General features: G+C 39.0%; 2 protein-coding genes across 4 annotated transcripts in view; one reads left to right on the top strand and one right to left on the bottom strand.

Annotated features, from left to right (window-relative positions):
* Positions 1–2,031, bottom strand: part of stub1 (STIP1 homology and U-Box containing protein 1) — a 51,406-nt gene extending 49,375 nt beyond the window's left edge. Inside the window, exon 1 of the mRNA XM_072268897.1 lies at positions 1,600–2,031. Coding sequence (XP_072124998.1) covers positions 1,600–1,713 — 114 coding nt within the window. The 5' untranslated portion in view covers positions 1,714–2,031. The remainder of the gene's footprint in view (positions 1–1,599) is intronic.
* LOC140203102 (uncharacterized) lies at positions 1,672–12,403 on the top strand. Of its 3 annotated transcripts, XM_072268902.1 has the most exons (7): positions 1,672–2,237; positions 2,342–2,471; positions 3,489–3,656; positions 6,538–6,631; positions 9,131–9,290; positions 9,468–9,620; positions 10,519–12,403. In XM_072268902.1, the coding sequence occupies exons 3-7, from the start codon at positions 3,514–3,516 to the stop codon at positions 10,692–10,694; spliced, it is 726 nt and encodes a 241-aa protein (XP_072125003.1). In that variant the 5' UTR covers positions 1,672–2,237; positions 2,342–2,471; positions 3,489–3,513; the 3' UTR covers positions 10,695–12,403. The 3 variants fall into 3 exon arrangements, with proteins under 3 accessions (XP_072125003.1, XP_072125004.1, XP_072125002.1); XM_072268903.1 differs by lacking the exon at positions 2,342–2,471 and having other exon boundaries at positions 1,672–2,177; XM_072268901.1 differs by lacking the exon at positions 2,342–2,471.
* The last annotated feature ends 10,854 nt before the right edge of the window (positions 12,404–23,257 follow it).

The raw sequence follows: 23,257 nt of genomic DNA, 5'->3' as shown, positions 1-23,257 counted from the left end.
TATACAAAACTATCATGGATGTAGATAAGGTAAGTGCAAGCAGGCCTTTTTCACTCAGGCTGGGTGAGACTACAACTCAAGGTCATGGGTTAAGGGTGAAAGGTGAAATGTTTAAGGTGAACATGAGGAGAAATTTCTTCACTCAGATGATGTTGAATGTATGGAACGAGCTGCCAGCACAAGTGGTGCATGCAAGCTCGATGTCAACATTTAAAAGCAGTTTGGATAGGTACATGGATGGCAGGGGTATGGAGGGCTATGGTTCCGGCGCAGGTCAATGGGAGTAGGTAGTTTAAATGGTTCAGCATGGACTAGATGGGCTGAAGGGCCTATTTCTGTGCTGTAGTTTTCTATGACTTACCTTGAATTTGCATTTCACGGTGGCGGATGCGGCTTTGTTTTCAACATTGAAGAGAAATTTGAATAGGTACATGGATGGGAGTGGTATGGAGGGCTATGGTCCGGGGGCAGGTCGAAGGGAGTAGGCAGATTAATAGCTCAACACATTTTAGTATTAACTAGATGGGAATAAAGGACAGACTTGGATAGTTTTGTTTGGAGTCTCAGAGACAGGGAGTGAACTGTCAGAAGGATATAAATAATGAGAGGCATAGACATGGTAGACCGTCACTGTGTCACAAGGTAAAAATAAGGTAAGTTTCAAGGAGATTTGCTAGGCATTTTTCTCCCCCCACTCAGAAAGTGGTGGGTGCCTGGAATGCACAGCCAAAGGAAGCGGTGGAAGATGTGATCACAGCATTTAAGAGGCACTTGGACAGCCACATGCAATTGACAGAGGGATACAAATTATGCCCAGCTAAACGTGAATTCACATTGCTGTAGACATCATGGGCCTTTTTCGGTGCTCTACTGTTTTACATTCTATAAGAATGAAATCTTGCAAAATAAAATCAGTCTTTTTACATTGCTGGTGCGACCCAACTCTGCAAATTACGAAGTTAGTAAAGTCACACCTAAAACACATATTTCAGTCTTGCAGTACCATGCTAGTTTGTGGAACAATACTGTTAAAATAACTGAGAATCATATAACTTTATAAACAAATCCATGGTTTCAGAATCCCAACACACAGTTAAGGTGATCTTCAGAATTAAATATTTTCTATCATGACCTTTACAATTATACAACAAGTTCAAGACACCTTAATACTACCATTAGATATTCACCAGCGATATATAACTCATAAACACACTAATATATATATATATATATATACACACCCACACATAGAAGTTTACACTTCTATATTTCGTCGACTAAATAAATGTTTTGTATACCACATCAACATCTGGCTAATGTCGCAGCAATACTGAATGTGTACTGAATGTGGTAGCAGAACAAACCTATAAAAACTGCGACAATATTAACGCCGAGCAAGTCACATGAACAATTGCAGTTTTGTTCTGACAGCCACTAGTTCCGAATTCCACAGCCAGGAATGACAAAGCACAATGAACAACAGGGAGGAAGATATTTCTGATGTCTTCTATACACCTTTAGCTGGAACAGGGGAGATTGACTGAACTGAGGCTGGGCTCTCCGCCGCCTCTCCTCCCCGACTCCAGTTGAGATACTCACTATGGCCTTGCTGTAGGAGGCCGCGGCTTCTTGATACTTCCTACCGAGGAAGAGGCGATTCCCTTGCTCCTTCAGCTCTTGGGCAGTAAGGCTCTTCTCTGGGCTTCCGGACATGCTGTTCCTCCGGATCCCCGGTGACTCGACCACAGAGGCGCGGAGACAAGCCGGCGTCCCGCAGCAGTAGACAGACACTCCGACACCGTGCAGCGGGCCCAAGCCAAAGTTGGAGCGTGCCCAGCCGGCAGGACGTGTCTCTAGTGACGGGCTCCCCGTGGTTTACCGAAACGGAAGACGGGGTGTTGTGACCTCGGGCCCCGGCAGGATCTGGTCCCCAGAGCTGCCGGAAAGGGGCCGCAAGCAACGAGGGCCGTTTGTGTACAGAACGCACGTAAACAGCGGCGCTCGGTGACGTCACCCATCGCGGCTCGCTGATGACGTCAGGAAGCCGGCGACGCACTCGATATGTGCCGCCGCCAAAACTGGGTATACGGTGGGTGCGCGTCATCCCTCCATACCCACCCATGGGTGCGCGCATGTTTGATGACGTACGAGAGTCGCCCAGGACCACACTGAGGGGAGTGAGTTTAACTCTATAATGAGTTATAAAATGATAATAGAATAACTTGAAGTTGCTGCAGGTAATTGGTGCGAAGTAGTTGTATTTCTTGTGAATGCTGCTTATCTGATTCTATGCGCCTGTAGTCCTGCTGCAAGTAGGTTTTCACTGTATCTGTATTTGCAGGTACTTGTGCATAAGGTAATAACGTTGACTTTGAAGTGGGATTTACCTAATTTGTCACAAATTTCAAGTTTGTTCCCTTCCTCGGATCTTGCTTGGATGTTCAACCACTGTCGGTGCTTTGTCTTGTCTTGTAAGTTCCGAACACGAAGAAATCGAACAAAGTGGCTTAAAATAAAAGTACATTTTATTGAAAAAAATTAATCATCCTGAAACATTAACTTTGTTTCTTTCGACACAATTGCTGTTTGGCTTCTTGGATATTTCTGTTTTTATTATGAATTTCCAGTGCCAACTTTCAGCCCTTCACCCCTTCTAGTCCTGATGAAGGGACTCGGCCGGAAACGTTGACTGTTTATTCCCCTCCATAGATATTGCCTAACTTATTAAGTTCCTCCAACATTTTGTGCATGTTATTCCAATGGTTTTTTTTTGTTCTGCATTTTGCTCAATGACATAACGATTTATGAGTCTCTTTGCAGTTGTTCTCGTGGTAAATGTAAGACTTCTATAACATCTCGTACTTTTTCCTTTCTGTATGTGGAAATAAGTTATGAGATAGTTACATTATATAATACCCAGTTTATAATCTGCTCTGCAGCGAAAGCATTATAATCCAGTTTTAATTATCTAGCTGGCATTTTACCCTAAATTCTAGTAAGTAACATTCTAATAGTAATCAGATAATCTGTTTGCCCGTAACGCTGACAGGGAATTAGAGTGCTAGAGGAGCCAGCAGGGTCAGGTAATATACTCTTCTGATATTTATTTGAAGAGAGTAGAACAATTTCACTTCTGACCTGGAAAACTGCACATCTGCCACAATTTGTGCAGCATGCCAGGCCACACTTTGTTCAACATTTCGTTCAGTAGTTGTTCAATTCTGATGCTGGGCTTTGACTCCCAAATGTCCACAATTCCTCTCCATGCCCCCCCCACCCCCAGCACAGATGCTACTCAACTTTGAGCTCCACCAGCAAAAATGTTGGTTGTTCAATGTGCTTCCAGGGATATGAGCAACTTAAGACTTTTTCATACATAGCAAATCTTTGACATTCCAGATTATCAATGGATATCAGTAGAGAATGTTTTAAGTATGTTGATCAAGTTTGATATCACTATAAAATAACAAATTGATGAAAACCTGCAGGTTGAAGCCACTTTTGCATGAAACCATGTCTGGAAATGGCAGACTATATGACTGTAAGGATCCTGCTGTATGGAGGTCTGTCCTTGCAGTTTACAAGGATGTCATCGAAGCAAAGGCGACGACATCCAAAGGAGTTAAAGCAGGCAAGCTGACTGCTCTGGATAAATGGTGAGGGGTGGATCTTGAATAATTTAAACAAGTGGCACAAATCTGCTAAAGGTAGACATGCCTTCAGATCATTCTGCTTTGTTTTGCTTTTCTATTGTGGCAAATGTATGTGCATTTAAACTCTGCACTTAACAGTTATCTACTTCACAAATAAAACTGGAATCTGTTCAAGCAAACCTGTGGATTCTCAGGCTACATCCGCACTAGACCGGATAATTTGAAAAAACTGGTTTCGTGTAAAAATGTTAGGCGTCCACACCAGGCGTTTTTGAAAATACCTCCGTCCACATTAAAACGGATATTTGGGCGAATCTCCTCCTACTGGGCATGCGCAGGACACACAGAAAACAAGCGAAGAGGAAACGGTGCGCATTTGTCCAGTTACAGACTAGAAAAACTTAAAAGGAAATTGCCAAACGAAAGACTTGGTGTGCGTTTGTCCAGAGAGATTTCGTACAGCCATAGTCTCTTCACCGATGAAAGGGACGACAGCTACAACTAAATGCAATAAGGCTTGTTACTGAGCAAAAGTGAAATTTGCTGTTACCTCATTTGTTTGCCTTTACTTTTGCCATGTCTTTGTGTATTATTTTGCTGTATTTAACATGTGCAATAAAACGAGTTACTGGGCAAAAGTGACAATTGCATCTATTGAATGTTTGCACAAATAATACATTAATAAAATACCTTGTTAAATGTATAAAACATGTCTGCATCAGTGTTATCTTGTATTTCCATACAATGTTACATTAGACTGTTACACATCTATTGTCAGATATTGTTGTGGTGTTGGAGGCTGCATTCAAGAAAACAATGAGATGCTGCGCTGCCGCCACCATTTGTTCCGGCACGTCATGACAGCATTTTTAAAATTAGCCAGTTACCCCGTACACACTACAACGGCCAACCGACGTTTTCAGATTTAAACACTCTGGAGAGTGTTTGAGAAAAGCTCCATTTTCAGGGAAGGAAAACGCCATTTCAGTGTGGACAGAGGGTCAAAACGAAGAGAAAAAGCTTCGGTTATGGATTTATCTGGTCTCGTGTGGACGTAGCCTCAGACTCTCACTTCAATCAACAGATGCATACTTTCTGCATTCTTGGTCATGATGGCTGAAAGTGCCTCTCACAAAGAAACACAATAACCTGAAGCTGCATTGACTGTTGTAAACTTTTTTTTTACTAATAATAACTTTTTCTTATGTTAGAAACTTTTTAGTTGCTTGATTTACTCTTGTAAAATATTCCTTGGAAATGTGTGCAAAATGCAGTAAGTTTGATGAGTGTGGATCATTGAGCACATAAAATAGTAAAATGATTTTCAAAGTAATTGTTCATAAAGAAACTTTAAATCCAGGCAAAGAAACAACAATGAAGTGTACTGAAGATGCATCATTCAGAAATGGCCAACAAAACAGCTGAAAGAGAGTTGTTTATGGTAGGGAAAAATATGCTGATACTGCTGAATGCTCACTCATGTAGGACAGGAAATTTAGGCAGGGCGAAGCAAAACACTGAAGAGATTTGAAGCTGAGGTCAAGAATTTTAAACCAAAAGAAGAACAGGATTTCAGCAGGTCAGGTGGCATCTGTGGAGGGAAATGGGCAGTGGACAATTCAGCTTGAGACCTTTCATTTGGATTGAAAGAATAGTGGGGAGCGGTGGAACAAGAGCTGATAAGAGATAGGTACATACAGGCAAGGGGAAAATTGATTGACAGATGGAATCGGTGGAAAAGGGGAGACAGAGGCTGGGAGATGATAGGTGGAGATGACAAAGGGCTGCAGTTTGTGAAATCTGATAAGGAATGAGGCTGAAGAATATGACCAAGTAAGGGAGAGGTAGTGGGCACATGCAACATGGAGGGGACGGGAAGTGATAGGAGGGCAAGTGGGAGGATTGTGTGATGACAAGATGGAAAAGATAGAGGGGGAGAGAGAAACTGGGTAGTGTGGGTTGGGAGGTGCGGTGGAAAGAAGGGTGTGTGAGAGGACATGGGTAGCTCTGAAGGAGAGCAGGAATGAGTTATCTGATATTGGAGCATTCAGTGCTCATCCCATTGTATTGTACGTGGACTGTCCAGGTAGAATTTGGTTCTGGCCTCAAACTAGCAGTGGAGGAGACTAAGGATGGACAGATTAGTGTGACAATGTGAGGGGGGAATAAAATGACGATCAAATGGGAGCAGCAAATGGCCCTTAAACAGAGCAGAGGTGCTCAGCAAAGCGGTGGCCATCTCCTGAAGTGTGGTTAGCTCCTTGCCCACCCGCATCCTATTTTCCTTTAACATGAAAAGAGAATGGTTTGGGATAGGATTTGAAACTTACAACTATTTTGTAACTGAAATAATCTTGAGAATTAGCGTAGTGGTTAGCATGTAGCTATTACAGCCTGGGGCATTTGGAGTACAATTACGACAGCGTCTGTAAGGAATTTGTATGCTCTCCCCCCGAACCGCGTGAGTTTCCTCCGGGTGCTCCAATTTCCTCCCGCAGTCCAAAGGTGTACCGGTTAGTGGGTTAATTGGCCATTGCTAATTGTCCTATGATTAGGCTTGGTGGGTTGCTGGGCAGTGTGGCTCTTTGGGCGGGAAGGGCCCGTTACATGCTGTAACTCTGAATAAATAAATTAAGGTTTAAATTGCCCTTTATAAATGCAATTAACAGTCAATATATTTTATGATATTGGGAGGGAAGACCAGCAGGACCATCTGTTTATTAATGAAGTACCACAAGACCACTTGTATCAATGTAAATAGATGGGTAAAGTGTTCAATGCCTGTAGGAGTAGTGTGTGGTTTATAGTAGAGAATGAGAGAAGTAAACTTACCTGCTCTTTGACTTATTGGTGGTCAATCTGAAATTTAATGTTTCTAATAAAGGTATCAGGAAGAGTTACCGGAAATAGTTTGCAGTCGTACGGAGAAATTTCTCACCCATGCTGAGCTGGTTCAGTTGATGGAGTGGAAGCTGACGGTAAGTTAACTAGGTAGGGTTGACTATATGTAATGAAATTTGAAATTATTTCTGCATGTTTTAGTTTTCTTCAGCATTCAAGATTGGGAATTCTGCTTGTACTTTTTTTCCTACCCCCCCCCCCCCCCATTAAACCTGGTAGAAAGATAAGTTGGGGTCCCTGGAGTGCGATCCACTTTCTTTGCGCAGGAATGAGATCAAAATTGAAATCTTTGCATCTGTTGCTGAGTACAATGCTGGGTCTTTGGAGGAGTTTTGTTTAGATGTTTAAACGCTAGAAAAGTGCTCCCATCATCGTACCATCCTTGACACTATAAAATGTGTTGGTAGAAAACACCCTGCCTTGGTGTTGTCACTAGTTAATCTTTGCACAAAGCAGGTAAGCCATCTCCAGACAAAAAAAAATCAAAATGAAATGAACAAAAGGAAATTTGAAACACCTCTTAATAAACAAGTTCAGGAGACCACGTTGTCTAATGTTTTGCCCATTTTTTTTTAATGATATAATCTCTGCCAGGTACAGATCCCACTCTCATTTAAAGGTTTGCCAAGCATTAGAATTTTGTCCCATAGTGTGCTGTTATCTGAGCAACAAAAAACTCTATTGGATTTGTTTGCATGCATACTGGTCTTCCCTACTCTATCAATAGGAACATAGTCTGCTGCTTCAATTATTTTGTATATCATTATTACATTTGTCCTGTCTTCCCTCCCAGAACCTTTTCCCAAACTTCTCTCATGTTAGGTAATATAGTATACTCTTTTCCAAAGAGTACTAACAAAGTCTTCAGCAACCTTCAGTTACCTGCCTGTGTATTAGATTTAGTCGTCTAAATCAATAGTCAGTGTTTTGGCTTTGGTTATGAAACATCAAATTTTTGAACTACAAGAAAGAATTGATTGTTTATTAAACTCATATTGGTTAAATACCATTTTCCTGAATTTTGTCTATTTGGTACACTGAAATCAGCTCAGAGAGCTTGGTTCTCATGTACTGTGAATTATTGATACATCTCCATTCAGTTATCATACTTTTGCAACCAAATTCAAATTACATTATTTATTGAAGGCTAGTTGTGATAGGATTCATAGGAGCAAAGCCAGTCGATCCAGAGTAGATGAGAGCGAATCCCCAGCAGATGTAGTATACTTGGACTTTCAGGAAGCTTCAGTGAGGTCTTATATAAGAAATTAGTGTGCAAAACAAACACTGATATGTGTGAGCACAGTGATCGTGTTAAGCTATTTCTATGCATAGAGATCTGTTTGGTTAATAGGAATAAACATGTCTCTTTCCAAGTGGCAGATAGTGACTAGTGGGTTGAACAGGATTGGTGCTGGTATCACAGTTATCCACCACATATAATAATGATTTGGATGAGGGAACTGCAAGTTTGCAGAAAGCTGATGGGAGGCGAGCATTAAAGAAGATGCAGAAAAGGTCCGGTTGATTTGGAAGTTGAGGGAGTGGGTGGAACCATAACAGATGCTATATAATATGGATAAATATGAAGTTATCTCATTTGTTGGCAGTAACAGGAAGGCAGGTATTATCTGGTGATAGGTTCGGAAAGGGGGAAGTGCAACAAGACCTGAGGGTTACTGACGTTAAACATGTGGGCTCAGGAAGAGAAGGCACATGGTACGCTGCTCTTCTTGGCAAGAGGATTCTCTGTAAGAGCAGGGGGTAATTTTGTAATTCTACATGGTCTTGATGAGACCACACCTTGAATATTGTGTGCAGTTTTGATCTTTATCTGAGGTAGGATACTTTTGCTATGGAGAGAGTTCAGGGAAGGTCATCAGATTCATTCTTAAACTGGCAGGGCTAATGTCTGAAGACAGTCGATCAATCAGGCTTGCATTTACTAGAGGTTAGAAGATTGAGAGGGGATCTCAATAAAGTCTAACAGAATTGGACAGATTAATACAGGAAGAATGTTTCTAATGCTAGATAAGGAGTACACCATTTGAGACTGAGGATGATGAGAAAATTTTCTCCCTCAGACAGATGAATCTGTAGAGTTCTCTACACCAGAAAGCAGTTAAAGCCAAACTATTAAACATGTTTAAGAAAGAATTGGATATTGTTCTTGGAGATGATGTGTTACAGAGAGTAAGCTTGAACAGGTTACTGTAATCAATAATTAGCCACAGTCTTATTGAATGGAGGAATAGGCTTCAAGGGTTGAATGGCCTAAGGTTTGGCTTTACCTGTTTTCTGGTGTACAAAACTCTACATATTCATTTTTTATATATCTTTCTATCCCGATTGTATAGTTTAGTCCAAAAGGAAAAGTGGATTATTTTTGATTGCATCGCTTCTAGGTTAGCAACTTGGATGATATAAGTGCTGTGATCGAAGACACAGTGCTGCTTATGCAGTCGTCCATTACAGATGGCGTCAAGTTTATTCTACGAACCTTTAGATTTGTAATATTGCAGTGGGGTCACACCTACTGATCTGACTTTTCTTTCCCTGTGCCTACTTTCTGACAGAGAGGCAAATTCCGTCCGATGCTGCAGAAGATGATTGCGAGTAACTCTGTGAGCAGTGTGGAGTCGTGCACGCAGAAAGCTTTCAAGCTGCTTCCTGACGTGTCGGCCGCAATCACGGAACTCACTAAGCTGAAAGCAGTGGGACCTGCCACCGCATCAGGTAGGAAAGCACTTACATCACATTACCTTCTTTGCTCATTCACGTGGGTCACTTGTATTCTAAAAGCAGTGGGACCTGCCACCATGTCAGGTAAGAAAGCACTTACATCACATTACCTTCTTTGCTCATTCACGTGGGTCGCTTGTATTCTAATGGAAAGCTTTCTCTTGTGCTTAGCTGTGTTGGTTACTGGTGCTCCTCAGGAAGCTGCTTTCATGGCCGACGAAGTGCTGGAGTCAATCCCAGGCTTGGTTCCCATTAAATACACACTTAAGCACTACATTCTTTACCTGGACAAGGTGAGGGAGTGTGCAGAACAACTCAATACAAGTAAGTTTTCCCCACATGTACACAGATATGCACTATTTTGTGTCAAAGGAAATTTATGGAAATGTGTTTTTCTTGTGTACTGAAGTTTTCTAAATTCTTCATGTCAAATACACAAGGTAAACGTTGTGGCTTTAACAAAGAAGTTGACGATTAAGAGTTAGGGTGAAGATTGTTATTTAGTAGTCAGATGAGTGTGTGGTCTCGCCTTGAAATCAGATTGTAAGATGTTAAATTATAGTCTTGTATTTAAGTTGTGTAGCTCCCATATTACAATAGCATACTTTAAAATTACTTGATAGGCATATAGTTCAGAGATGATGAGAAAAACTTTGTTGATACAGGTTACACTTTTCTCCAGCTAAATGATTAACAATTTAGCATACCCAAATTTATATTATTTTATTGAACAAAATTTACAGGAAAATTGGAGTTAAGCTTGATCTAACTACATAGACCTGTTATCAAGATGACCGTGATTTAGGTCCATTTTCAGATATGTACTACGCTCTGTTACACCAGGAGCTATATGGGTACAGAACTGGCGAAGGGATGAACAATAGTTTTGATTTGGCTTCAGACAGAGGAAGGTTTGGTTTTCTTGCTTTCGGTATTAGGTCCACTCCTGTTATTAACATCCATTAAAAACTTGAATTTGGGCTGTGGTGATTCAGAATTTATAAATTATGAAGATGGACACATCTAGGAGGTTGTTCTGAATGTACTGTATGCTTGATGAGGTCCACGCACAATCTTGGAATTCATTTCCTTGTGCAATATTTTCTATTGAGTGATGCAGTGATTAAATCCAGTGCTTTGATCTTATTGGTCTGTGTCAGTGTGATGTATATGACTGTATTTTGACATTGCCATTCTATAATGATGTACGTGTCATTTACAGATGACTCGGTGAATGACTGGACACCTCACAAAATAGAACAGTGTCTCTGGACCTGGGCCGTGGCCAAAAGTGTCAAACCCTCATTGCTGGAGAGTCCCATCATGTATCAAAACAAAATGTCAAATAACGAAAAACTCACAGAAGTGAGACCCACGAAAAGACAGAGAGTGCAATAATAAGAAAATCAGTCCCTTTATCAAAACAGCCAAAGTTGCAAGAAAAAAATTGCAGCTTTGCAATGCCTAAACTGTGCAACAATGAATGTTGAAGTCTGAAGCAATTCAGTGAGACCATACACTAAGGAGAGATGTTGAATCTGCAGGAAGGTGAAGGAAGAAATGCTGTCATTCTTTCATGTGGTATCTATTGATGTACTTAATTAATGTATGCAAGCTTGTATGGAAATAAATAGCAATTTTGTATTGATGGGGCATTGTTGTTTTATAATGGGAACACTGCATCCAGTAATCTGATTCATTGTTTGGATATCCCATTAGTTAGCTATCTTGTTTCCTCATTAATACATAAAGTTGTTATCTGTAGACATGCCATTGTGGATCTATATACTCACTAGGTCAGCCATAGATTGTACTGTATACACATAATGGGCTTAGGAACATTGGAAGTTAAGGTCTGGAGTTCAGAGTGCCTATGTTTCAGCTTGGTGGCTTCTGTTTTCCACACATCCTTTTAAGTTGCATAAATACAATTCACACTCCTTTAAATTCACCCGGTTCACTAGAAAATTTATCATATTTCTGCTTAACACGTGAACATAAAGTGAAATAGAAGTGTTAAATAATATAACCAGAAATCAACGCCAACAAAGGTCCTAATGATGCTGGATCATCAGAGTTTTACTATAAATTAAAAGTATAAAGCTCAGTCAAGAGGAGGTGGATTGCCAAGAATATCATAGATAATTTGGTGATAACAGATCATTGTGTCTTATTTTATTTAGTGAACCCAGCAAAGGGATGAACCGGAGCAAACATTATGTTAGAAATGGTCAGTTGTGGAAGCTAATAATCCATTTGGCAAAGTCTTTATACCAATCAGTTGTTGTGATTTTCAAACATTCATTTAATATCAGAGAATGTATACAGTTTAAAACCTGAAATTTGTATTTTTCACAAAAGACAGAAATCCTGTATATAATTTAAATAGGTGTTCAACCAAAGTGATAGATTGATGTCTCCTGATACCTTCAATATTTTCTCATTTATTTTGCATAGTTAAAATTGGTTTTGCTTTGCTTAGACATCCGACGGTTGTGAATTCCCCCCCCCCCCCGCCCCCCAAGCACATGCTTGCAGTGGATGAACTGAAAGTGAAGATTACATATGTGTGAAATGGGCTATAGTGATATAATTTTCATTGGGAGATCTACATGATTTTATTATATTTCTGGGATGTCTCTAGATCTTTGAATTACTGAAGGCAAGTATAGAAATGCTTTAGAAATTTGCGACCTTAGAATTGACATCACCAGGTGCTGAACAGTTTTTAGTTAAGCTGTTTACTATGATTGCATTTTCTATGTTCTTCAAATTCCTTACCTGCTGTTTTCTGCTCTGCAAACCTTTTCTTTTTGTATATAGTGCTCCAATATTTTTCCTTGATTGTTTGCTCAATGTGCTTTCCGAACTCCCGCCATCTGTTAATAAATTTGAATTGCTGATTAACATTACTCATGTTCCTGAGCGGCTCTGTGATGGAGCTTTGCAAGGTATATGCAATAATTAGTTTTGACTTGGTGTATATGTACTCTCTTTCAGCTTGAACCTTTTGTAAAAAAATCTAATTTTGGTGACGCTTATTTGGCAGTATTTTATAAGGTTCTGTATGATTTTCTTTTTAATAAAATTGTGATAGTTTATGTGAACATGTGTATTTTTTATTAATAACTGTTACATTGAGTGACCCTCCAACTTTATTCAGTTCATTGTATAAAAGTAGATTTGGGAGTTATTCCAAGCAAAGCATGTGTGTGGTTTGTCTTGATGAAGGATCAGTGGACATCTTGTACTCAGTTAATACTACTGCATAGTAACACATCCAAGGCCCTACTCAAGAGAATAATCAGATGAAAACTGTAACCACAAGCTGTATTCTTAAGCAAATATTAGTTCTAACCAAATTATGAACTGGTGGTTATCAATTTGTATCTGCATCTAATTTAATTGCCATTGTCAGTGGGAGTGAAATTTAGATTTAATGACTGTTCTTGAAGGGGGCAGACTCAGCCTGGTCCATACAGTTCCAACAAGTTCCACGCCCAAACTCTTAGCTATAAACAATGAACTATTCTTGTCTGGCAAGTGTGTTTCTATCTTTCTTTTTAATCAAGAAGGTAATGATCAGTGGCTAAAAATTAAGTTACTGTCAGGTGCTGGCAGAAATCAATTTACAGACCGCCCTTCCGTCTGTGACCATTGACGAATTAGTCCACTTTAAATCAGAATGGCACCAAAGGCAATCTGAATTTTAGCACTTTAAGCCTGCAAATGAGCAACAACACAAGATTACAGTGTAAATCAAATGCCTGTAAACCTTGGCATTACTTTAAATAAAACTGCAGTGTAAAGGACCCTTACGTATAAAGCTGACTGCACCACAGATCAAATTAATCACCAGGTTTTTGTGCCTATTCTGTGTCTTTTGAGAAGACTTACAAATGAGCTGTAAGAAGTTAGGAAAATGGGCACTATTTTAAAAAATTAGTGTTTTAATAAGTTTGGCCATGCACATACAGAGGGCTCAGCAGCAAATAAGTCTTAATGTGTCTTAAATATTTACTACTGTAAAGCTAGGAGTATTTGGAAACAATAAAGGACTTAAGATTGTGGCAAATAAAATTTTTAAATGAAATTAAACATTATGAAATGATCAAAACATTAAAATCAACAACATTTTTTTGCCAGAGTGGCTGATGAAGGGTCAAAGAGGTGGATTTCTCAGCACATCTGGACTGAAGCTGTGTACAATACATGTTCAATACGTGTACAATACATGTTCAGCACGAGGCTACTGGATCCATTTTTGTTTTATTATTAAATTTGCATTTACTTAATGTCAGTTATTCATGATGGAATTAAACACCAACTTAATTTTTTTAATGTATGCTAAGCCAATGTCACTCTTTAATCTCAAAATTATTTTAATGTAAATAAGACCATAAGGCAAACGAGTAGAATTAAGCCATTTGGCCTATCATATCTGCTCTGCATTCCACCATGCCTGATTTATTATCCCTTACTAATCAAGAACCCATCAACCTCCGCTTTGAATGCACTCAATGACTTGTCCTCCACAGCCATCTATGGCAATGAATTCCACCCTCTGGCTAAATGTACTTGATTGAGCTGGGTCATGGAAGATTTTAGTTTAATAGCAAAGCTTTTCTCCAGAGAAATTACTGAATATTTGATCATTGTTTGCACCCAGATTGCCATGTGATTTTTTTTGATAAAGCATTGCTGTGTATAATTTAACTGAGAACTAAATCAGAAAGGCTTTATCTTAATTTATTATTGAATTTATAAAACAGCCTGACTGTTTATTTCCTCGCAGCAAGACAATTTCAAGACTTAAATCTTTCATTCCATTTATAATATATTTTGACATGTGTTTTGCTTATGAATGTCGTGCTTGACAGTAGTAGGAATATTATACCACATAGTACAACTTGTACAATCTTACTAACAGAGTGTAGACTATTGAAATAATTATGTTGGATTATTGAAATCAATATTCAGGTTAATTGCAGGTCAGGCTGGCTTTGTTTGAAGAGTAATTGCAAAGGTAATTAGATATTATACACTTGTGACTCGAGGGCCAGTGTAAGGTGGCTTGTTTCTGGGAGAGATTCACCAGAATTTCTCTGCAAATTCCAAGTAGCTGATTTTCTTTCTACTTTGAAATATTTTATTTTGAAATACCTACGCAGATGGTACAGTGCATCTGGATGCAAAAAGTCTTAGCTGCTGGAAAGTGTACTGAGAACAAAAGAGTTTTAATTAGGTATGTGAATCATGAGATTGTGCAGAACAAAGAGGAGGAGGTGTCGTGTGCAAGTGGGAATGAATGCTTGTTTTCAATGAAAGAATTTATAAAGAAGTTTGTAAGATATCAGCTCAGAATCCCCAGAACAAGTTGTTCTTTTGAAACATTCCTGTTAGAGTAGCTGGTTGTTACTTGTAGGTAGATCAATAGTATATTTTTAATCAACAAATTATTTCCTACTGAAATCCAAAACAAAGCCAAAATGAATGTTGACTTAATTAAGTTCCTGAATAAATAAATAGAAAGAGTCTACTTTGATATTTGAGAAATGTCACTTAACATGCTGCAATCTTGAATATTTTTGAGGTAATATTTTATTTTATGTGCTGTGTTAGATAAATGTATTGAGGGTGCACCATGGCCCAGAGGAATGCTATTTCATTGGCTATATATACTGTACTGTATGTACAGTCAGATGACAATAACCTTGAATTTGATATTTTAAGTTAGTTGAAAACGATCCCAAAAAGAGATAGAGTTAGTATTTTACCTAGGTGAATAAATTGGAAGCACACACTCTATTTGGAGATTGAAAGACACAGAAGGTTGCATTTGAATCTGGAAGTGGAGTGTGCATTGCGGGGATTGATAAGTACAATTGTTTACAGGCTTATATAAACGTGAGGAAAATCCAGCCATATATTTTGTATTTTAGCAAATCAAAGTTGCAAAATTAGTCAGCTCCATCATGTGTTCTTGCCTCCATAGTATCCATGACATCTCAAGGAGCGGTGCCTTATAAAGGTGGCAGTCATCACTAAGGATCCCCACCATGCCCTTTTCTCATTCTTACCATCAGATAGGAGGTACAGAAGCCTGAAGGCACACACTCAGCAATTCAGGAACAGCTCTGCCATCCAATTTTGAAATGAACATTGAACCCATGAACACTACCTCACTACTGTTTTATTTCTGTTTTTTTTTTGCATTACTTATTTTAATAGACATACGAGGGGTGATTGATAAGTTTATGACTTAAGGTAGAAGGAGTCAATTTTAGAAAACTTAGCACACTTATTTTTCAACATAGTCCCCTCCTACATGTAAACACTTAGTCCAGCGGTCGCGGAGCATACGGATTCCGTCTTTGTAGAAGTGGGCCACAGCAGAGGTGATTGATATATTCGTGGCCTAAGGTAGAAGAAGATGAGTTACTAACTTCAAATTTTCTGCATAATCACTCAAAGAGTTGAACTGCACGTGCATGTAACGAGAGCATCTTGGACCTCCAGGTGGTCCACAGCAAGGGCGATTGATAAGTTCTTGGCCTAAGGTAGAAGGAGATGAGTTATACAGCTCTCGTTACATGCATGTTCAGTTCAACTCTTTGAGTGAAAATGCAGTAAGTTTGAAATTAATAACTCATCTTCGTCTACCTTAGGCCACAAACTTATCAATCACCCTTGCTGTGGACCACTTCTACAAAGAAGGGATCTGCATGCTCCACGATCATTGAACTGAGTGTGTACATGTAGGAGGGGACTATGTTGAAAAATAAATGTGCTAGGTTTTCTAAAATTGACTCCGCCTACCTTAGGCCATGAACTTATCAATCACCCCTCATACACAAACCCCATTTCCAGAAGAGTTGGGATATTTTCCAAAATGCAATAAAAACAAAAGTCTGTGATATGTTAATTCACGTGAACCTTTATTTAACTGACAAAAGTACAAAGAAAAGATTTTCAATAGTTTTACTGATCAACTTAATTGTGTTTTGTAAACAGACACAAATTTAGAATTTGATGGCTGCAACACACTCAACAAAAGTTGGGACAGAGTTAAAATAAGATTGAAAAGTGCACAGAATATTCAAGTAACACTGGTTTGGAAGACTCCACATTAAGCAGGCTAATTGGTAGCAGGTGAGGTATCAGGACTGGGTATAAAAGTAGCGTCCATCAAAGGCTCAGTCTTTGCAAGCAAGGATGGGTCGTGGATCACCCCTTTGTGCCAAAATTAGTGACAGAATTGGTAGTCAGTTCAAAAGGAACATTTCTCAACGCAAGATTGCAGAGAATTTAGGTCTTTCAACATCTACAGTACATAATATTGTGAAAAGATTCAGAGAATTCAGAGACATCTCAGTGCGTAAAGGGCAAGGTCGGAAACCACGGTTGAATGCGCGTGATCTTCGAGCCTTCAGGTGGCACTGCCTAAGAAACCGTCATGCTACTGTGACAATTATAGCCACCTGGGCTCAGGAGTACTTCGGAAAACCATTGTCACTCAACACAGTCCGTCGCTGCATCCAGAAATGCAACTTGTAACTGTATTACACAAGGAGGAAGATATACATCAATTCTATGCAGAAATGCCGGCGAGTTCTCTGGGCCCGAGCTCATCTCAGATGGACCGAAAGACTGTGGAACAGTGTGCTGTGATCAGATGAGTCCACATTTCAGCTAGTTTTTGGAAAAAACAGGCGTCAAGTTCTCCGTGCCAAAGATGAAAATGACCATTCAGATTGTTATCAGCAAAAGGTGCAAAAGCCAGCATCTGTGATGGTATTGGGGTGCATCAGTGCCCACGGCATGGGTGAGTTGCATGTATGTGAAGGTACCATTGACTCTGAGGCCTATATTAGGATTTTAGAGAGACATATGTTGCCATCAAGGTGACGTCTCTTCCCGGGACATCCATGCTTATTTCAGCAGGACAATGCCAGACCACATTCTGCATGGGCTACAACAGCGTGACTTTGTAGACACAGAGTGCGTGTGCTTGACTGGCCTGCTGCCAGTCCATATCTATCTCCTATTGAAAATGTATGGCGCATCATGAAGAGGAGAATCAGACAACGGAGACCACGGACTGTTGAGCAGCTGAAGTCTTACATCAAGCAAGAATGGACACAATTTCCAATTGCAAATCTACTATAATTAGTATCCTCAGTTCCAAAACGATTAAAAAGTGTTATTAAAAGGAAAGGTGATGTAACACAATGGTAAACATGCCCCTGTCCCAACTTTTGTTAGGTGTGTTGTAGCCATCAAATTCTAAATTTGTGTATGTTTACAAAATACAATTAAGTTGGTCAGTAAAACTATTGAAATTCTTTTCTTTGTTCTTTTGTCAGTTAAATAAAGGTTCACGTGAATTAACATATCACAGATTTTTGTTCTTATTGCATTTTGGAAAATATCCCAACTTTTCTGGAAATGGGATTTGTATATACTTAATGTAGCTCAGTTTTTTCCTCTATTTATCACGTATTTCACTGCTGCTGTAAAGTTAACAAATATCATGACATATGCCGGTGATATTAAACCTGATTCTGATTCTGAAATGGATCTGGTCAAGTAGTTTCAGTTGCCCAACATATCTTCCATTTGTTTGTCACTAGACAGAGCAAATAGAAAATGTTTCTAAAATCTGAGCCCAATAATTCAGTCACATTTTTTCTAATTAATTAAATTATCAATAACTTTGAATCAGGTGCTGAAGTAGGAACTTAGCATTTAAGCAAAATGTTAATTTGAATTGGGCCTACATGGCACAATCTTGGTCTGTTTACTATCTTTCCTTTATATTCATTCTTTTTAGGTCCTAATAAGAAGAAAACAATTTCTAATTTTATTTCCTATAATAATTCGTCATCCTCACTCCTCAATACTATTGAAAATAGAGTATAGTACAGCACAGTATAGGCCCTTAGGCCCACAATGTTTTTGCCAACCTTATAACCTGCTCTAAGGTCAATCTAACCCTTCTCTCCTACCTAGCTGAAGCACCTTCAATAACTCCAAAAGACTGAGGTTGGGTAAAATACTGAAAGGCTTTTATTCACTGTACAATACGACCTCCATGGTGAGTGTCTGCCCCTGGACTGAGGGGGAGGGGCAAGGCGAAACACCTTTATACAGGATCTGTGGGAGGAGCCACAGGGGCAGTCAGCAGAGGGGCGTGTCCAGACAGTTAACCCAGTTACAACATATATATGGTTTACCACACTAGCCCTCCATTTTTCTTTCATCCACACACCTATCTAAAGGACCCTTAAATGTCCCTAATGTATTTGCCTCCAACCCTGGTAGTGTATTTCACACACCCACCATTTTCTGGGTGTAATAAGAATCTTATCTCTGACATCAGTCCCACACTTTCCTCCAATCACCTTAAAATTAGACCACCCTCGTACTAGCCATTTCTCTGCTGGGAAAAAGTCTCTGGCTGTCCATTTTATCTAAGCCTCTTATCACCTTCTACACCTCTAACAAGTCATCTCTCATTCTCCTTCGCTCCAAAGAGAAGGGGGTTTGGCTCACTCAATCTATCCTCATAAGACATGCTCTCCAGTATAGGCAATATCCTGGTAAATCTACTTTGTATTCTGTGCCCTCTTGGAAGCTTCCACATCCTCCTTTACTATAATGTTCCTCCACACCACTAAGAATCCTGCCATTAACCCTGCACCCTGCTTTCCAAAGTGTATCACTTCACACTTTTCTGGATTAAACTCCGTCTGCCACTTCTCAGCCCAACTCTGCATCCTATTACTGTCGTGTTGTAACCTACAACAACCTTCTACACTATCCACCAACACCACCAACCTTTGTGTCATCTGCAAAAATAAAAATTCACCCTTCCACTTCCTCATCCAAGTTATTTATAAAAATCACAAAGAGCAGGGGTTCCAGAACAGATCCCTATGAAACGCTTTTGGTCACAGGCCTCCTGGCAGAATATGCTCCTTCTCCTACCACCCACTGATTTCTGTGCACAATCTGATTCTGAATCCACACAGCCAAGTTTGCATGGATCCCATGCTCCTAACTTTCTGAATGAGCCTACTGTGGGGAACCTTGTCAAATGCATTATTAACATCCATACACACCACATCCACTGCTCTACCTTCATCAATTTGTTTTGTCACTTTCTCAAATAATTCAATCAGGCTCATGAAGCATGACCTGCACCTCACAAAGCCAAACTGACTAGCCCTGATCAGGTTATTCTTCTCCAAATGCCTGTCAATCCTTTCTCTAAGAATCCTCTCCAAAAATTTGTCCACCACTGACATAAGACTTGCTAGCCTATAATTCTCAGAGTTATCCCTATCCCTTTCTTCAACAAAGGAATAACATTTGCCACACTCCAATGATCAGGAACCATCTTGCATGCCCAGTGAGGACACAAAGATCATCACCAAAAGTGTCGCAATTTCTTTCCTCACTTCCCTTGGTAACCTGGGGTATATCCCATCCAGTACCAGTGACGTATCTATTCAAAACTTCCAGCAATCCTATTTGTTTTTGATGTATTGATTATAATTATAACTTTTGATCATTTACAGGCAAGTTATACAATGTGATATTGTCAACACTTAATACTTTAGTTAATTCTCTTCACCCTAATAGTCAGTTTTCTCTATGATTGCTAAGACCTTAAATAGATTTTACATATATTCCTGACCTAGTTACCCTTTCCTCTATTTTTCACATGATCTCTATCTATTTCATGGCACACTCTGTTCTGAGTTGCCCTTTTTCTCTAATGTAGCTTATCTAGTTAATGATGAACCAATTACTCTTTTTCCTCATCCTTTGCTTAATACAATTCAAATCTCCTTTCAGAATTTGTTCCTTCACAAACATTTATTTTCATTGTTGAACTCATGTAGGCATCTAGTTAACTGTTAAGTTTAATACTGCATGAAAATGTGATTGCTTCTATCAGTCCTTAATAACATTTCACTGAGTGTCATTAATATAATTACAATACTGTCATTGAGTACTCTCTATACTAATGACATTTCAACTGAATTCCTCAGAAAGAGCCATTGACAAATTCCTTTGTATTGAGTTGCTAAATCAAACTTTCAGCACTTTTTAAATTTTATTTACAGTACTCTTTCAGCCCCATTTCAACTTCCACCTTTTCCTGTTACTCCTGTTCCCTTTCCCTTTTTCTGTAATGGGCATTGGAAGCACACTTGATTCTGGTTGACAATGTGGTATGTGGAAACCTAGGAAAGGACTGAGGCATTCAGTCCCATGAGCCTCATTGAAATTACGTTTTAACTTCATATACTCAACTTTGTACCAATCTACTGACGCCTTTCCTTTATGTATTTTTATAACTGATGCTTTTATCTTACATTTACTCAATGTCTCAGCCCTTTCTTTACCTGATTATTTACACAGTTCTCTGAAGCAAATTCTGAACTGCTACTTACAAATATCATATTACTGTATGCTACTGGTGTCCTTTTGGTTCTGTGGTAGTACTTTTTCTTGGAAAAGAGCAGGTGATGAATTAGAAGAGGAACAGCTTCAAGGTACGATCTGTTCTATTATAAATATTACATGGTGCATATTTGAAGACGAGCAGAAGTGTTCCTACCAATATTTATTCATTAATCAAGATCATGAAAACCTCTTACCTGGTCATCACATTGCTGCTTGTGGTGCAGATTAACTGGGACTTTATTTATTATCCATTTTGAAATATCCTGAGTTCTGAAAAGCACTTAAGATTATCTCCTTTCCAGCGGTCGATGTGCCTTGGTCACTTGCAATATTATTTCTCAGAGACCAAGTCTGACACATCATGCAGCAAAACATCTTCAAAACTCAACACGCACAAAATGCTGGAGGAAATCAGCAGGCCAGGCAGCATTTATGGAAAAGAGTAAACTGTCCACGTTTTGGGCTGAGACCCTTCATCAAAATTGGAAAAAAAAAGCTGAGAAGTCAGAGTAAGAAGGGAGGGGGAACTCAACATTCAACTAAATTAATGCAACTCCCCTTAATGGAAGATAAATTGCTACAGGCTCATCTTAAGGTCAGGGGAAGTGGAATTATTGTTTTGGGGTCATATATTAATGCAGAACCTGGCGGCATTCCTCTTGCTTGTGCTCTCTGCAATGTGTTGGGAAAGGCTTGCTGCAATCAGCCTACAACTAGTCGTACCACAGCTGGTGGGCTTACTACTTTTGCTGGTCTTGGTAACACCGATTGTACGGAAAGACTGGGAGCTTGCACCCTCATTCCTATCACAGTTAGGTTAAAGTTCATTATCAAAGGAACCAAAACCCAAATGACTCCAAGTTCTTAAAAAAAACTAATGGCTCTAAACATACTGGCTGGTAGCAGCTAATATTGTCCCCATGTACTCCATACTAAGAATATTACAGATATACAGGTGAGTTGAACTTGCATGATTACAACATATGAGGATACAGCCCATAGCTCATTCACCTTGGTTTTGGCAGCGCGAAACAGAAGACAAGATAGGAAGTGTTAAATGCCAAATTCACATTGATATCCTCTTTACCTTCATATTTCACTTATCTATAGTAGTAACTTCCTACCTTGTCACATCATACCGATCCCAAATTATTCTGTGAAAACCCCACAATTTAAAATTCAGTGCCAACCTTTTGAATGGAACATAAAGGCTTTTTTGAGACCTAAGCATGTCACGTGCATGCACTAGTTGATTTAAAACACAGCTCGTCAAGACTATTGAAAAGGTTGGTTTAAGCCATCCTTCTTTGGCTATAGTTGAATTAGATACTGAGATTTCTCCTGATACTTGATTCTGTTATCTTACTAGTTACGGATGCAAGATAGGTACTTGCTAATTTGGAACTGTCTCCTTTTTTAGGTGGTTCATTCAGCAATCTGTGGGATACTCCTGTAATCAATCTATTTGAGATACAAATGGAAGTATAAAAAAAAACTGTAGATTTCCAATGGAAATAAAAAGCAAATAATAGAAATCTTCCCCTCTCGTAATAATAGTATTACACTAATGGAAATATTTCTGTTTTAAAGGGTGACTATTCATATGTAACCAATCAATACGTTGTCATTTTAAAAACATATACAAATAGATATTTGTGATCAAGGTCAATATTTATTGAGACATTTGGCTTGAAAACATCCGTAAGAAATGTAACATGTTAGACTTAACCAGTTTAACTAGACTTAATATGTCAAAGTAAGGATGGTGTAAGTCATCATTCACAATATAAATTTTGTCATTTAAACTTTGTCAATATACTTTCACATCCCATTTGATGAAATGTACATAAAATACAGTAAGCTTCTTGAGAAAATTGAGAACTAGTAAAATGAATTCTATATGAGTTAAATTTGGGCTTTCAAAACCATCATTCCAGATAGACTGTCCTATATGGATCAAAACTAGGAAGTCTATGATGTCGGGCACTTATAATCTGAAAAAGCATTAGGCTGTTAACACACTGGCTATATTTCTCTGTGATCTCCAACTGTGCCAACTGCACCTTAATTCTCCGGACATACTGTATGCTTTTGAGGTTGTATCTTTTACAAAAAGTAAATATGCCCTTCACATCAAGTTAAGCACCTCCACCCATCTGAACTTTGCAGTGACTTGGCTTGAAGACTCTTTAGCAGAGTGTTAAATTTCCACAACACCAGTTCACCACTTAAAGTAAACAATGTATCTATACTCTCAAAAGCCCATGACTGGCAAGTGATATTAACTCTTGATTATGCTCATTATCAAGTAGTTGAGATAAAAATTCGGTCGATCACAATGATGATAAAAATTCAGTAGTCATGAGGTCTGTTTTAACAGTTGTTCTTTAAAGGTCCATTGAATGTTTGTTCTTTAGCAAAGAGGTTCCAGAGCCAACTAAACCTCTCTGTTGGGATGTGTTCCAAAGCAGACCGATGGCTAC

The sequence above is a fragment of the Mobula birostris genome, chromosome 9, assembly GCF_030028105.1.
Source record: "Mobula birostris isolate sMobBir1 chromosome 9, sMobBir1.hap1, whole genome shotgun sequence".
NCBI classification, from domain to species: domain Eukaryota; kingdom Metazoa; phylum Chordata; class Chondrichthyes; order Myliobatiformes; family Myliobatidae; genus Mobula; species Mobula birostris.
This window is presented reverse-complemented; position numbering and strand designations above follow the sequence as displayed.